Source organism: Spinacia oleracea, chromosome 6 (genome assembly GCF_020520425.1).
Source record: "Spinacia oleracea cultivar Varoflay chromosome 6, BTI_SOV_V1, whole genome shotgun sequence".
Taxonomy (NCBI): Eukaryota; Viridiplantae; Streptophyta; class Magnoliopsida; order Caryophyllales; family Amaranthaceae; genus Spinacia; species Spinacia oleracea.
The window spans coordinates 146,815,470-146,833,967 of NC_079492.1; the positions used below are offsets into that span (position 1 = coordinate 146,815,470).

An 18,498-nucleotide genomic window follows, 5' to 3' on the forward strand; every position below is an offset into this window, starting at 1 on the left:
TAGAAATAGGCTAATTAGATACGGCTTCTGTTTATCTCGATTACTAGATTAGGTCCCGTGCATGCACGGATAATTTAAAATTATATGACTAATTTTTTATATTTTTTATACTTCGTAATATATTTGACTGAAATATTTCGGTCCCTAAAGTTACTACATAATTGATAAATATATTTATATAATCATCTAATTCAGATGACTCAATTTTCGTCATACTACGTATTACATATTTTATATGCTTGATATGCTAATTTGACCAAAATATTTGATATATTAATAGGTTGATGTTTATATGTTAAGCTCTATACTAATATGTTGATTTTAGTTTTGTATATAATTTATGTAATAGATAATTTCCATAACATGCACCGTAGATTACGATTCTATATCGCTTTTCCTCTTTTTTTATGGCAGTTTCACGATTCTCTATCAAATCTATTACTGTAATTGCTAAAATTATGACTAATTTAAGTAAGGTCGTTGAAATATTATTTATGGTCAAATATTATTAATTGTACCCGTTTAAAAGAATCTAATAAAAAAGGAAAAATAAAATTATGACCAATTAAATATGAAATCGCTGAAATTTTGCTTTAATATATTCTCCAAAGATAGTTGAAATTGCTGAAATTGTGACCAATTTATGTAATTAAGGTCGTTGATATATTAATACTTATGGTCAAATATTGTTAATTGTATTCATTTTGAGAAATCTAATACTAAAAAAGGAAAAATAAGATTACCACCAATTTAAATGCATTAAGAATAGTCAACCTTTTTAATTATAAAATCGTTGCAATCTGTCTTTAATATAATGTAGTATACAGTTTTAGTTTTAGTAATTTAAGAGAAAAAAAGAGAAAAAAAATTAAAACATTTTGGAGGAAAAAAATCGCACCAGAAATTGACACGTGTCATTCCTGATGTCTCTTTTAGTATATAGTAATAGATATCTCATATCCATTCATCATCTTTGGTCACTTAGAAGGGGTTGAGATTCAAAACCTGACAAAATAAATTCAGAACCCATTATCATTAAAATGTCAAATGAAAATGAGGAGGTCAACTTTAACAGCCACCATTATATATAGTTGAACTTCGAACAAGTATCTCCTAGAAAAGTGGAAGACGGGTTTTTTTTCTGCTCGTTCTCTCTAATTAGAACTTCAGAAAATAGTACATAGGTGATACATCTTCAAGAGCAGTCTAAACATCATAACACTAGAACTGGTCATTTGCAAAATTGTGCGTTTAGTCTTACTTTTAACTTAGATTCCATTTGGTTTGGTGTAAAACGTTTTCAGTATAAAATGATTTTTCATGGAAAATATTTTCCAAGAGAAAACATAATTCCAAACTAGTTTTCCTTCGTTTAATTCCTTAAAAGAAAATGGGAGAAGATGGTGAAGATTGAGGGGAAGAAAGGAGGGAAAGTGGTGTCTCTCCCTTTTAATGGAAAAGGTTTTTCCACCTTTGAGGGAGTTATAGAAAATTGTTTTTCATCCCTTGCCAAACCAAACAACTTAAAACGGTTGAAAAGGGGAAAATCGTTTTACACCCTACCAAACGGAGCCTTAACGTTGACAACCAACAAGAAATAAATGTATTATCAAAGAAGGCTTAGACAAAGAAATCAAACTTCACTCAGAATATTACACAGCAATTTAAAAGAGCAAGAAAGATACCTGCAGTTGTTTGTGCATGATTAGGTTGATTCCTCCTGAGAATGTCACTGATTTATGTAATTACAAGTTGTGACAATATAAGGCCAGCAATAAGGGCTCCAATCACCAGCATGTAGAAGACCTGATTCCATTTTCCAGAAAGGAATCCAGTGAGAAGAGGACCTAATGCTGCACCCAATGATCCTGTACCATCAATAATAGCAGTAACAGTTGCTAGTGCGCGAGAATCCCCTCTCAGCGAGCTGTGAGTGCCCAAATCCGCAGAAACTGCAGTACTTATGAGCGCATATGGTCCGTTAACAAAAAACCCAACGATCATCATGAGGACAATGTTCATAGTCATGGATTCACCGCCATAAAAACAGTAAAAGAGCATTGAAGGGATTGCAAGATACATAAAAGTGGCAACGGTAATAGCTCTAGCATTAAGTTTATCAGAGAGGTGCCCAACAACCATGCCACCTACATGAAAGAGAGCGGAGAGGTTTCCAGCAGACTTCACAGAAACATAAACTCCACCAATTGCTGCAAGTCAAAATTATAAACAAATTGTTATGACTCCTCCCATGCCATTTTTCAATTTCCTTCAAATACTAAGAAAATCTATATCTATATCTATTATTAAATCTCCAAGGCAATCCATGCCATCTCGCCATATGTCACAATGACTTGGCAAGTGACATAGCATCATCGCGCCATGTCATATTCGCACATAATTGTTTATTATGTCCTCACAAAAAAATGCTACTACACATCCTTGAACCCATGACCTCTTCTATGTTAATGCTAAGTTTTAACCATCACTCCAACAATACAACTTATTACTCTAAAACTATTAAAAAAAGAGAAAAGTCGTTCTTTTGAATGTATAAAAATTTAATGCGCAAATTTATCTATTTGAGTAACAATTTATGATAACAACTTTTTTCTTAATTTATAATCAAATCATATATCTTTTTTAGAAATTTACTTAGATCAAACATAAAACCATGAAATTAACACAGAAAAGAATAGGAAAAAAATAATATTGCGCTTTCTTTAAGATAATCAAATATGTTTTTTTTCCTCTAAAATTTATTTTGACTTTGTGGCTCAATATACAATTATAACTTAACAAATTTCTTAAGTTATGAGTAAAGTAGGACAAAAAAAAAGTTTTTCATAAATAAGGAAAATTTCTAAAATATTTAGTACACCAATTGTTGGTCAACCAATTTTATTGTTAAACTGCATATGAAATTCATAACTTTAAATGAAAACAAAAAGTCAAGCTATATGCAACACTTCGGGGCATCGCCCGGGCCACTAACTAGTTATGTGTTCAAACTCATCACATGCAAATAGAAACTATTCATGGAAAACATATGGTCATTTCTTTCTAAGAATGTTGGAACCCATATTCGGGTCATACTTATGACACATGACCTATACAGGGTTTCAGCCATTTTGACAAGACCTGACCCTAGGCAATGACAAGTGATCCATTCACCTAATTACAAGGAATCAATTAACTATGTTGCATGCAATTCTAGGCAACGGTGTCTGTTTTGTCACTCTGTCTCCTTTCTTCCTCGATTAAAAAAGAGTGAAAAGATATATCCAACACCCAGATAATTATCTAGTGACTTGACCTTATAAAAGATTTGTGTCGACAACTCCAAAGTGTTTATATGCATCAGACTCTACAAAAACAAAATCCTAGAAACCAAAACCTTTGAATCAAAGAAATAACTAGGAGGTGAATTTGATATGATGTGACCAACCTATCTGACTAAGATAGAATGGTAGCCAATATAGAAAAGTGTATGCCACCAGCTTCGAGAAGAAGAGACACAACGCAAATGGTATCACCCCAGGTATCAAACATGCTTCTAAGAGCCCGACATTTCTCCTGGAAGTTGAAGACGGTTGAGGGTCAACAACCGGTTGAATTTCGTCTGACTCAAGCGTTTGGCTCTGAGCTTCTTGATTGCTTGGCCCTATCTCTTCATTATTCTCCGAAGCATAAGGAGAACGGAAACCCACATCCTCAGGATATGCAGCCAAAACAAGTAAACCAAAATGCTTTCGAAAAACATTAAAGCTCCTGGAACAATGAAAGACCAACCCCATCCGTACTCCAAAACACTTCGTAAGTATTTGTATGTAATACTTTTAATAATTTAATAATTATTTACAGAAAAGTTAATAAAATAAAATATATTTCGTAAATGAGTTTATCAACACCAATTGATTTAATTTTTCATAAATTAATAAATTTAAAAAAGTTAAGTTTTTTCGGACATTTTAACCCACAAATAAGTTTATTTAAGTCAAAATAAGTTTTTTTCAGATAAAATAAGTTCAAATAATATAAGTCCACACAAAATAAGTCGAATAAAACAGAACCTTAAATTAACTAAATTTATCTAAACTTATAGTCGTTGAAATAGATGTACTCATATTTATTTTCAATATAAGGTAATAATTTACCAATATATTTTTTCTTATAATTCTTTGTAAAAAGTTTCTCATATTTACTCTATCGCAACCTTTTCTTTTCCCTTTTCACCTTCAGCTTTTTTCTTTACTTAAATTATTAATTACATTACGTAATTTTTTTCGAAGATACGACACATTCATTTTCCGTAAGACAAAAGGAATTTAAGTCATTATTAAATTAATATAATACAAAGAAGTTTAAAATGTTGTTAAAAAATTTTGAAAATTATTTCTTCTTAAAATGAATCAATACGGAGTAGAGCTGATCATGGGCGGGATAACCCGCTAGACCCGGCCCGCTCGGCCCGTTAAAGTAGCGGGCTTGGACAACGTTTTTTTAAAAAAAATCGAAAGTTGGGAGGGCCAAGCCCGGCCCGTTAATAAAAATGGGCGGGTTACGGCACACAAAATTTATTAACGGGCAGGCCCGCCCAGCCCGCTAAATTTAAATAAACTTACTTTTTGTAATACCGGTAGTCTGATTATAGAACATTTTGGTCTTCTAGAGTATGTATCTAATTAATTAATTAATAATTATCTTTCTTTTTTTTTTAGAGCATTAATAATTATCTATTGCCTAAAAGAAAGTAAGAAACCCTAGAGTCAACCTAACACTTTCATTTCACAAAAAAGTTGCCACCCACCCTTAGTCTCCTACTCTCTTATGTTCTTCTTCTTGCTCACTATATCTTCATTCTTCTCCATTCCTTGTCCATCTACGAAGTAACTTACCAGTAGGTACAACAGGGTTAATTTATATTTTATTCTATGACAACTTTTCCTTGAAAAAATTATTTTACACTTTCATAAGCCCGTTGGCCCGCGGGCAGCCCGCATTTTATGTACAGGGCGGGTAAGGGCAATAAATATGTTATTTAGCGGACGGGTAAGGGCAGCATTTTTAAGCCCGTTGGACAGATTTTTGGAAAGGTTGCCCGTCCATTATCCATCCAAACCCGCAAACGATTAGCTCTAATACGGAGTACTTTTTTTCCAAATAATAATTTATATAATGCATATGAGAGATATGGACTACAATTAACTTTCAACAATAAGGATTGGTAGCTCGGCAAATTATTTTTTCTACTTTTTTTAAGTTTTATTAATATACATTTTTAAGTTAACAAATATAAAAAATACCTAAAGACTCATCAGGAGGTGACACGTGTCATTTCTGGTGTGTCTTTTAGTATATAGTTATTGATTGATGATCGAAGCTTAATTATGACAAAATTTTAAGCTTCAATAGACTTCTATGTGTAAAAAAAATAGACTTCTATGTAATTTTTCCCAATGTATATTAACCTTTTTTTTTCCATATAAATATCCATATCATATATTTTTAATTAAAAAAATGCAGGACGCACCAGAAGATGACGTGAATTGTTTAGCCTGTCTTTTTTTTTTGAGGGAGTTTTGCGGTCTGTAGTTATATAATAATTTATGGATTGATTGATATATAGTTATAGTTATTGATCTTGGTAGTTAAAAATGTGCTACAAACATTCTCGCAAAGAAGGAACACATAATATTTTGGATATTATTTTAAATAAAGTAGTGTAATTATTGATTGATTGTTCAAAAATGAAATTGTAAAAAAAAAAAAAAATTACGCAGTACAAAAGAAATGTATGTTGTATATTAGTTTACAAATAAAAAAAAACTGATAAAAGATATTAATTAGATAAGGAATGATTTTCTATCAAATAAAGAAAAGGAATGATAAGATTATTTAAAATAGGCCAAAAAATAATAATATTACTAAGGACTCACCAGGACGTGATATGTGTCATTCTTGGTGTATCTTTAAGTATATAATAATAGATAGATAGATAGTCTGTATACGATAGGTTTTAAATTCGAATTCAATTGTACGGAGTAATTTAATACAATGAAGATCATTCATGCATTGCGTTTTGAATAATAATTTTGAAATATTGTACATATTTTTATGCTAGGTTCTAATCTTCAAATCTGTTATAACCATTTTCTTTAATGAAAGTAGTTTCTCGCAAAAAACGGGTTGTAAAAGATTATTTTTTGGGTAAATTTGCCAAACTTTTATTGCACATTGATATAAACTTATCAGCATTGTCATATGTGTGGTGAACTTATTAATAATTTTTATGTTATAGTATGTTTACAACATTTTGTTAAAAATATCTAACTTTTTTTTACTTTACTAATAGTTAAGTAAGATGTATTTTGCAATTAAAGTATACGGAGTAGATAATAAAATTTTACGGTTTAATATGGTTGAATCCATCTAGGTTATTATAATTTGGTTCTATCTAACACGAATAGATAATCAATCTTGATATAAAATAAGATAATATATCATATCCTAAGTTTACATGTACGTCTTGTCTCTTTAGGTTTGGAAATTCAACCAAAAAAAAAGCTCAAACATAGGCTCTAGGTTAACAAACAATTATCTGTACCCAATTACTCCCCCGTCTCTTTTTGTTTTTTACGTTTTTTTTTTGGGTATTTCAAAATATTCTTTACATTTACTTTGTATTATCATATAAATGACTTAGTATTCTATCAAAATTTGTGTCTAATTATTATTTTAACCAATTAAATTCATTGGGTCATTTAATCTCTCACACTTTTCCATTAGAACATTAAAATTTTCTCATTTCCCAATATCAGAATTTTGATAAAAGTGAAAAATTATAAATAAACGTAATTTATCTTGTTTAAATAAAAAAATTGAGGAATCTCGATGCAAATTAATTAATCCTTAAAAAGCGTGAAAAATACCAAACGTAAAGAATAAAAAGAGACAGAAGGAGTACTTACTCAAATATTAATACTCTACCTCAATTCAATAAAAGTAATGGATGATCAATTTCCTAAATTAACGATTGTGATTACATGAAGGGAAAATAAACTTAGGTGTCTATAATCTTAAGATGAGAAATAGAGAAGACCCTGACACTTATTCACTTCCTTTATTGTTGACATCGTAAGGATAATGTTAAAAATAGCGCATATAGTATTAGAAATTATGAGAGGCGATTACTTTGCGGGTCACTAATTTCATTTACCCGTCAACATAATTCAAGTTGTAGTATCAATTTAACTAAATTCATTACGAGTAAATTCTAGTAAAATGCATTCAGACAGATTTAATTTTTACTAGTCAGAAGTACGTGCAACGCATGTGTTGGCTTGAAGTACATTTATAATTTTTACTACGGAATACTCGTATTAATTAAGTATAACATAAAAGACATTGTTTCTTAATTGTTTAAATCAAACAAAAGTTTATCATTCTTATTAATAAGCGTATATCTCTACGATCCTACTTCTATAAAAAGGCGCATGAAGATGTTTACATTTTCAAAATAAATAAATTTTAAGTCTACTTTTCTCGGTATCTTTTTTTTTTATGGAAACGTTAGGCCGGTATTTTATTGCAAATCAAGTTCCGCCAAAGTTATCGTACTTTGGGGGGGGAATCCATACAAACAAGTTCGGAATTACCCTTTGTATCCCACCGTCCCACAAAGTGAGCAACAGTATTCCCAACCCTTTTAACATGAGAAACAACATAAGAAGTAAAACAATTTGAAAGTACTATTATCATCATAAAGGACATAAATCGGAGCAGCACCCCCATTTTGCCGTGTTAATCGAGTTGACTACCTCAAGAGCTGTCACATTCCAGCCATATTTTGTCATAGCCCATTCTCCTAGCAAGCTGCAGCCCGTACCTCCTCACTACCGCGGCCTCAGCCATATCTGCCGCGGACAAGTACAATCTCAATTATGAGGTGTAGTACAAAGTATCTGCATGCTTAAATTGCAAAAGCTGAGGCGCTAAACCTTCTGTAAAACGAATTACGAAAAACTAATGCACCTACTTTCAAATCATAATCCTTTCTGGTATATACCACCCAAATGCAAACTCATCGGCCTGATACAAAACAAAATCAAAGCTTCCGGCTTTTATAGATTTACATACGTTGATGGAACTCAATGGAACAAAAAAAGACCCTACAATCTGCCTATCACCTAGACATACAACAAAAAAAACGAGCCACATAGTCGGTCAATGACCAATTCATAAAGTGAAGTTGTTGGACTGTATGTTCCAGTATAGCATTCAGAGGACTCAACTTCTTGTTCTCGTATATATATTATCTCGATCATATCTCACGTCCATTCATCATCTTTGGTCACTCAGAAGGGGTTGAGATTCAGAACCTGACAAAATAAATTCAGAACCCATTATCATTTAAATGTGAAATGAAAATGAGGAGGTCAACTTTAACAGCTACCATTATATAGTTGAACTTCGAACAAGTATCTCCTAGAAAAGTGGAAGACGGGTTTTTTCTGCTCGTTCTCTCTAGTTAGAATTTCAGAAAATAGTTCATAGGTGGTACATCTTCAAGAGCAATCTAAACATCATAACACTAGAACTGGTCATTTGCTAAATTGTGCGTTTAGTCCAACCTTTAACTTAACTTACTCTGTTTGTTCTGACGGGAAACACTTTCCGGAAAATGATTTTCCCATTTTCCTTTGTGTGTTTTGTTAAAAGTGGAAAACAACTCTCTAGGGTAAAACCAACTTTTCTTTTGAAAAGAAGGAATGACACATTTTCCACTCTAGTTTCTTACATTTCCTTTTCTCTCTCTCATATCCACTTCTATGTTCTTTTCTTATACACAAAGGAAAACTATTTTCCCTTTATGTTTTCCCTTGAAAGTTGTTTTCCATGGAAAATCATTTTCCTTTGAAAATGTTTTCCATTGAAACAATCAGAGCCTTAATGTTGACAACCAACAAGAAATAAATGTTTAACAGTATTTAGTTCTATTCCAAGAAGCTTACAGAAATTTAAAAGAGCAAGAAAGATACCTGCAGTGCTTTGTGCATTATTTGATTGATTCCTCCTGAGAATGTCACTGATTTCTGTAATTACAAGGCGTGACAACAGAAGTCCAGCAATTAGGGCTCCAATCACCAGCATGAAGAAGACCTGATCCCATCCATTTCCTGAAAGGAATCCAGTGAGAAGAGGACCTAATGCTGCACCCGCTGATCCTGTACCATCAATAATGGCAGTAACAGTTGCTAGTGCGCGAGAATCCCCTTTCAACGAGCTGTGAGTGCCCAAATCCGCAGAAACTGCAGTAGTTATGAGTGCATATGGTCCGTTGACAAACAACCCAACAATCATCATGAGGACAATGTTCATAGTCATGGATTCACCGCCGTAAAAACGGTAGAGGAGCATTGAAGGGATTGCAAGGTACATAAAAGTGGCGGCGGTAAGAGCTCTAGCATTAAGTTTATCAGAGAGGTAGCCAGCAACTATGCCACCTACGATGCCACCTACATCAAACAGAGCGGAGAGGTTTCCTGCAGACTTTACAGAAACATAAACTCCACCGATTGCTGCAAGTCAAAATTATAAACAAATTGTTATGACTCATCACATGGACATAGAAACAATATGGAAACAGATGGTCATTTCTTTCTAAGAATCTTGGAACTATATCTGGGTCGTATTTTATGACACGTGACCAATACAGGATTTCAGCCACTTTTGCAAGGCCATTATTACCTTAGGAAATGACAAGTGATTCATTGACCTAATTGCCAAGTCCCAAAGAAATGAGTTACAGTCTTTCCATTCCCCTTTACAACTCCACTCCACCTACGATTTTAAAGATGGAGAGACCACGGAAAATAATAGCAGATAGCAATATGACTTGCCTAATAATAATCCCTTCGTTCCACAAAGAACTAATCACACATTTAGTTTTTTCCCGCTCCATAAAGAACTACTAACTTTACTTAATTCCTATTTTGGCAAAGCATATACTTTGTATAATAGTTGACTCGAACTTGGACACACAAAAAGTAAGTCAAGGAATCAATTAACTATGTTGCACGCAATTCCAGGCAATGTCAGTCTCTCCTTTCTTCCTCGATTGAAAAGAGAGAAAAGATAAATCCAACAACCAGATAATTATCTAGTCAGTTCCTTCTTGACCTATAAAAGATTTGTGTCGACAACTCCAAAGTATTCACATGCATCAGACATCATAACCAAAACCTTTTAATCGAAGAAATAACTAGGAGCTGAATTTGATATGATGTGACCAACCTGTCTGACTAAGATAGAATGGTAGCCAATATAGAAAAGTGTACGCCACAAGCTTCGAGAAGAAGAGACACAAGGCAAATGGTATTACCCCAGGTATCAAACATGCTTCTAAAAGCCCGACACTTCTCCTGGAAGTTGAAGACGATTGAGGGTTAACATCTGGTTGACAGTCATCTGAGTCAAACTTTTGGCTCTGTGCTTCTAGCTTGCTTGGCCCTGTCTCTTCATTATTACCCGAAGCATAAGGACAAGGGAAACCCACATCCTCGGGATATGCAGCCAAAAACAAATAAACCAAAATGCCTCCAAAAAAAATTAAAGCTCCTGGAAGAATGAAAGACCAACCCCATCCGTACTCCAAAACACTAGCCGCAACTAGGGACCCAGCAATATTCCCCACAGATGTATGAGCATTCCAAATACCCATTATCAAACCCCTCTTTCTTTTGCCAAACCAATTACCAATAACAGCAACCACAGAAGGCCAACCTGTAGCTTGAAATAATCCGGCAATCATTTGCATCACTAGAAAGAACCAAAAGGCATGAATATTCCAAAAGTAACCCATGCCGAAAAGCACAACAAATATCCCACTACCAATCATGCCTGTTGTTAAAAACAGCCGCAGATCTAAACTATCTCCCAAGTGACCAGCAACATACATACCCATGGAATAGCATGCAAGAAATGCAACATCAATTTCACCCAATTTCGACGTCCCGTCTTTTCCATCAAAAGGTGCCCAGCCCTTTTTCGTTAATCTCCTTGCATCACTATCAAAAAGCTCTTCCTTGACAAAGACATTCCCAATAGGCCAGATATTTGACAGTACAGGTTTGTCTCGTTCAGGATCCAGAACACTCTTGACTATGCTACTTGGTTTTCTGGAAGCATGATAACACGCATAAGCAATAAAAGTAATCAACAGAACAGCATATCTGTATGAAGAAAAACTCCAGTCTCTTCCTCTCAAACTTCTTATAAGAGAAATCCCAGGAGGGGTAACATCAGACCTCCGAGCCATCTTGATGGTCAAAAAAGCCTCTGCACCATATATAACACAATTTTCAGTACCAACACCAACGTCAACTGAGAAATACTGAGATACATCGAGAGGAAAAAATCACCAAAAAGAAAACGGGGCAAGTAAACTAGAACATCCCAAAAAGGAAAATGGGCAAGTAAAACAGGGCGGAGGTAGTCAGTCAATCAAGTATAATGACTATAAGCATAAATCAGTTAATGGAAATTCAACTACCAGTAAGAATATGCGCTGTAAAGAAAATTGTCAGGGCAATAATAAGAAAAAGAAAGAATAACACGTATCAATTCAACTGAACAACCAAGAATAACACACATCATTTCCATTGGGCAACCAACAATGTAGGCTATCATCTTCTTTCCACTAGTGCATGGAGACTTTGAAAAGGTGAGCCAGGCTTATCAGAGAAAAGAGACTCCAAAGCACTTGATTGTATCAAAGGACTCAAGGGTTCGACTCCTACCAGCTCAGATGTGCATATATGGAATATAGGATAGAATGCACCAGTTATTCTGATCATCTTGGAATTTTAAATACTTTGCATAATAGCAAATCATTTTCAAGCATCTGCTTCCTAGAAACAATGCCGTCTAATATGGACAATCTAGTTGCAAACTGCAAGGTGTTATTCAGTGAATTAGCACCCTTTTCCAAAAGCAGGTTGTTTCAGTGTGTTAATATTACAATAGCATAAAGCATAACTTCTGTCTTGAACAAGCATAGGTCAGGTCAAACTTTAAGGTCTTTCAGGTATTCGTGACAGACAGCTTCTAACATTAAATCTTCTGCTCACAGTTTATTTATTGATTCTCCAAGGCCCTATATAGATCGAAAGGTATATGGCTTCTGTTTCTTTAAATATATATCTTCATCATATTCTCTATCTTGTGTAGAAAAAGATGATTAGAGAAAGTTATTTTGTAAATGTGTCATGCCACTATTTTTAAGGCACCTGGTGGGAGGCCTCCAGTAACGTCATCTTCCTTTGCACAACGGACAGAGTGCTACTACGATATGATCATATATTGGCTAACCTACTCAATCAGAAAAAAGATTATTGAGCGCATCATTTACTGTTGCGTAGCTCACGGATTTGAGAAGAGCTTATAAAAGAACCTAGTTGACTCAGATGCTCGTATCCAAGTGTCACGAGTGTCATATTCCAAAATTCAGAATTTAAATGTGGGCCAGTCTAGATTCAGAATCAGGAACTCGTGCAAATTTTGGCAGAATTCAACTAGACAGAAATATGCAGTCAAGGGAAAATTTTCGTGATTAATCATATGCCCTCTGCCAGACAAGTATACAATCTGATTTTACAAGGAGGACAAAAAAAGTTACTCATTCAAATTCCTTATCATACCTATTCATGATGAAAACCTACAGTCCTACACTACAGCTACCAGTCTGCCACTGACTCTTTTAATAACTACAATACACAATGTTGAAACTACCCATTATTTATCCACCATATATGAGTTGTCCCACATTGGAGAAAAAGGAGAGAACAACAACATATAAGCTACAAGAATTACTTCAACTATGACCAATTGATGTATGAACATCCTTTGGGCATGTAAAGAGTAAACTCTCCTCTTCCTATTGGGTTGCCAAGGCCCATTTCCAAAATTTCTCTGAATTTCCACACACGACATTTTAAGGGTTCTGAAGTTCAGAGCACAGTCTCACATTTGCATCTTGTTACAAGCTGCATAATTATCGACAGGAGGCAGAGATGTGCAGAGAGTAGAATGGCTTTAATGCAAACACAGCTATGTTAACCCCACTGAAACAAGCCATAAAACTGCAGCACCAAATGCTACTCTGTCACAAAAATAATACTATTAATAGATATCCCTCATTACTGAACGTAATTGGTCTCAGCTGCATATTACAATATCTATAATTAGATTCCAAAAAAACAGACAAGGAACAAGTAACTCAGTGACATTTTAGGGTGTAAGCAGACTTATATAATGACTTCTATAACACCTCATGTTTCTTTGTTTGAAACCTTCAGAGTCAGAACACTGTATGACTGTATCTAACGCCCAAAAGGATCCAATATTCTAGTTATAACTTATAAAAAGTTAGAGCTACTATTAAATGTCCTCCGTTAACACTTCAACCATGATTACCATTTGCAAGGTTTTCACTTCAACATGTTTTCAGTAATTAGAAAATACATTGGCCAATCATCATAACGAATTCACATTCACTACAGTACTCTTCGCGATCCTCCAATAAAGAAGCATATGGAATTGTTACGGAAAGTCAGTAATGGTCCTTACCCTCCTTAGCCAACATCAAGCGAAGCAAAGGATCCTTGGTTGTCCTAACACTTAAATCGGGGGAAGTCTTGGCATACAACAAAACCAGATGAATGTACACGCCGATAGTTAAACAGTCGGAGTATAATTTCTCACTGAAGTCACTCCATTTCCTAATAAAAGTTATCCCTCTGCAAATAGGTCACTCGTATAAAGACCTTAAATATATCCATTAACAACTCTAACAAGTCACTCATACCTTACCATAAACCTCTCTAGTCCTGTAACCATAAACACTTCATCTCAGCATACTGCCATACTCCACCACTATCTACTGTCAAGATTCGGCAAATCTTATCTAAATCCTTATAACCTCCTCTATATGTATCGAATTCAGCTTTAGCATAAACAACCGCTTAATCTGATTAAAGAGTAATAAGATATAGAATCAGACAAATTTGGGAGTAAAACTTCGCATTCGTTCCGGTTGAAAGAATAAAATTCAACAAAATGTTTGTGAAAAACAACTATTCAAGTGATTAAAGTTGAAATCCGCAATATCATTCATGTGAAATATAAGATATAACATAACTCTATCACATGCGATATTCATATCTACGTAATCCTCAACAATTCATCAATAAATTTATCCGGCTGTTAAATGAACCAGAACAGTAAATACAACTTTCCTTGAACATTTCCCCTTTACCTAAGTACCCCTAACTTACCAATTTTGACCTACCCATGGCCGTGGAATCAGACTTCGTGACTCGAGTCAAATTCTGTCTACCTCACTACATTTTTTTGCCATTCTGATGCCTAAAAACCTTAAACAAAAACATTTCTATTTACTGGCACACAATTTTCTACTGTATCCAAAAAAAAAAATTACCAGAATTAACCCCTTGATCACAAACAATAAATAAATGCAAGGCTATAGACGGCAACAACCAGGAAGAATAAAAAAATGACTACAATCACTTAAACAAATACGGAATCAAAATTAATCAACAAACTGGATTATTTAATATTTTAACTACTAATTAAATAATTCCACCTCGTACGAAACATGATTATTGCATCATCAATCATAACAAACCATCCAAACTTCAATCAAGCAGAAAAATAAAAAATTAAAAAGCAAGAAACTCACCGATTATTTAACGAAACGGGTGGATAATTAATTCAATGGAGAGAATCAACAACAATCTGAAGATGAACACATTGCTGCAGTAATTTCTGACGACAGAACAAAAAAAATTAAAAAATTCAATCGAAATGGAAAAAAATATCAGCGAAATCGGGAGCCGATATCTTGGAGAAAATTCAACTGAGAATCGAAGTAAGAGAGAGAAAATGGAGGAGAACGACGATTTCGAGGGAGGCTAAAATGAGGAGAGAGAAAGAGAGGAGCAGAGGGTGAACCGTGAACGGCGTTGGCGGGAGTGAGAAAGAGAGGAAAGGGAGAAATGAGAAAGGTGGTGGTTTCGAGATGAGTGAGGAGAAAAGGGTAGGGAGAAGGGACACGTGGATTATTTATGAGGACGTTGTAGTTTGGATGTTTTTCTACTCCGGTGCCACGCTGGCAATTAGGATACTACGAATTTTGTGTTCTCTAAACTTTGTACGTCATGTCTATTGGTTTGTATTAAAGGGTGTTCTTTTGGTTCCGTTAGGCCCCTCCTAGGTACTCTTTACTAGGAGAATATTCTATTGGTTTCGAGTTGCCGACTCCTTGATAATATCCGGTTCTTTTCGCCTAAAATGTTAGATAAATTTGTGAGAAAATACCTCGTTATTTTTTCAAAAAAACACACCTTTTTTTCGAAAAAACATCTTAAATGTTACTCCTATTTAAATAAACATATCTTAATATCAAATTTAGGCTAAAATGTAAAGTTTTTAGACGTTAACTCCTATTTTATTTTATTGTTGAAGGTTGTATCAAACAGTGATGTGAAAGAGGATATTCATCATTGTCAGATCTCATCTACAACGATCGTGGTTTTGCCGGATTTGAATTTTGTTTGATCCAAATTGTTTTGTATTTGTTAGTTTTGATTTCTATTGTAAATGGACCATTTTATCAATGAACTAATTTTTACCTTCAAAAAAAAAAACTCCTATTTTATTCCTCCAAATATATACGCGTATTACACTATTGACAAACAATAGGAACCAGCATACATAGTTGGAAATCAATGCCCGAAAGCTTGACTTTTTATTGGAGTCATATCGTAAGGTGTGCTTAATAAACAATATTAACCTTTAAAGGTGTTTTTCACACAAAAAATATTTTAAAATGTGTTTTTTCACAAAAACTAAAACTTATACAATGAACGTTCATAAAACATTGAATATTTTATGGGAAAATTTGTAAAACACTACCTTTAAGTTCGGTGGTTTTGTGAATCGCTACCTCTAAAAAAAGAAGTTAAATTTAACTACCTTATAAGTTTAGTTTGTTTGACTAACACAACCATTTGACGTTTTCCGTTAATGTTTTCGCCGTGTGTTTCTTCTATTTTTTTAAATAGCTATGTTCATTTATCGTTTTGTTAATTTGCCATATTAAATAGTCGTTGTAGTGGGTTTCAAAGACAACATTGACGAAAAACGTTAAATGGTAGTGTTACTAAAACAAACCAAACTTATAAGGTAGTAAAATATAATTTTCTTTTTAAAAGGTAGCAATTCACCTACCCATCAAACTTAAAGGTAATGTTTCACTAAATTTCCTATTTTATGTTATAGTATGTTCTAATCTTCAAATCTAATCTTCAAATTTATTACCGTTGTCATTTGAGTGGTGTTGTTATATTTGTTTCCAACATCTTTTTCAAAATATCTCACTTCCATTAGTTTTACTAATAATTAAGTAAATGTATTTTGAAGTATAAAAAATAAAATTTTATGGTCTAATACGGTTGAATGCATCTATTTTTTTATAATTTGGTCTTACCTATCACCGATGAATAATAAATTTTTGAAATAAGATGAAAATAACATATCCTAAGTTTATATCTCGTCTCCTCACAATAAAATGTTTAGCAAAGTTTTTCCGGGAAATTCAACACACACAAAAAACTCAATTATAAGCTTACGTTAACAAACAATGATATATATACCCAATTACTTACTCAAATATTCTACCTCCATTCACTAAAAGAAATGGGTAGTCAATTTTGTAAATCAACAGTTGTGATTACACAAGGAGGAAATAACTTAACTAGGTGTCATACTCTTAACATGAGAAATGGAGAAGAACATAACACCTGTTCATTTCAACTTTTTTTTTTTTTTACAATGTAAGGATAGTTAAAAAAACAGCGCAGATAATGGTAAAAAATTATGAGAGGCGATTACTTTAGCGGGTAACTATTTTACTTACCCGTTAACATAAAGTTCTTATATCAATTAACTAAAATCATTAAATTCTAGTAAAACATTAAGTACATTTATACACGTCTAATTTCAATTTCATTATACACAAAGTTTTTCTTTTCCTCGCCTTAATTTTTAGTCAGAGTTTTTTTTTCCTACATAATTTTATGTTATCTTCTTCCTTTTTACATCGATTGGTTAATTGGCTTGCAATTAGAGGTGTTCCTTTGTTTCTACTACTTGTTGTTCTACCAATCTCATTAATTTTATTTTTAATTAAACTATATATACTTCTTGTTGATTATTTTGCATTAGTTTCGTATTTTGCATTCTTACGTCCATTGGCTTCGACAAAGAGGTGGGAATTTGTTTGCATCTCATATTTAATTTGGCAAATCAGAATAACTCATTGTCTCGTGATTTACTTTGCACGTTTTTGGACATTCATTAGCTACTACAAGATTCATGTTCTTCAAATCTAATACGTGTAGTAAATGTCATGAACTCGGGCAACAAGGCCCTTTAAAAAAAGAAATCTAGAAGGTGGGTGTGCTGCCATTAATGCCACATCACAGTTCATGCCATTCAATAATTCATCTTGTTCTTACGAGCATTCATAAAGGCTTGATTTATGTTTGATAAAATTAGACCTTATCAAACGGCGGGTCGGGTCGGGTTTGGGCCGGGGCTGTCCATACAAAATCAGCCCGGTATGTCGGGTCGGGTCGGGCCAAGTTTCAGACAATGTGCCCAATCACGCTCTTTTTGGGCCTAAAATACCGGGCTTTTCGGGCCGTTAGGGTCGGGGCAAATCTATACTAATATATTAAAAGGCGTTCTTAAAAATGTATACGTGTCACGTATGTCTCTCCTTATTACGCCACGTCACCACTAATCAACATTATGACATGTCATTTACAACCATAAAAACATGTAGCAAGGATCGAACACCAAACCTCATTTATTAAAAGTTACACTTTCTACCATCTTAACCAACTACAAATTTGTGTTGTGTTTTTCCATATAAACATATATATTCTTTTTTACAATAAATACTAAATTTAATATAAGTGAGTGAAAAAAAGGAAATGATTTATAAATGTACAATTATTACTTTCCTAACTTAGGCCTCACATTACAAAAAGTTCGGGGGTAATAGAGTGTAATAATGAGTAAGAGGGAAAACATTGACGGAGATTAAGTAATGAATCAACTAATGACGAATAAAATGATTCAGCTTTATTTTGATTTTTTGATGTGGGGTTCAGATTAGGACGGTTGTTGATCGGTCACTAATCTTGTGTCATCATCGCCAATTTGATGAAGATACCATCTATTTGGGCACATATTTACAAAACATAAACCCGAATAAATGTCAAAATCCGTGGCAACGCCCGGGCCACACACTAGTTTATAACTAAAAAGTGTATTTTTGTGTTTCCCAAACCCGCCCAAAAAAAATTAAATTTTCGGGTCGGGTCGGGCCCGGAAACCGGGCCGGAAAAT

General features: G+C 33.7%; 1 protein-coding gene and 1 pseudogene across 1 annotated transcript; both read right to left on the reverse strand.

Moving 5' to 3' along the window:
- Window positions 1-967: 967 nt before the first annotated feature.
- On the reverse strand, window positions 968-7,914 carry LOC110781356 (putative glycerol-3-phosphate transporter 4; annotated as a pseudogene).
- Window positions 7,915-8,038: 124 nt separating this feature from the next.
- LOC110781791 (putative glycerol-3-phosphate transporter 4) lies at window positions 8,039-15,120 on the reverse strand. The gene is made up of 4 exons (XM_021985845.2): window positions 14,762-15,120; window positions 10,297-11,340; window positions 9,042-9,581; window positions 8,039-8,381 (listed from the first exon to the last, which is right to left on the reverse strand). The coding sequence occupies exons 2-4, from the start codon at window positions 11,318-11,320 to the stop codon at window positions 8,344-8,346; spliced, it is 1,602 nt and encodes a 533-aa protein (XP_021841537.1). The 5' UTR covers window positions 11,321-11,340; window positions 14,762-15,120; the 3' UTR covers window positions 8,039-8,343.
- Between the last annotated feature and the right edge of the window lie 3,378 nt (window positions 15,121-18,498).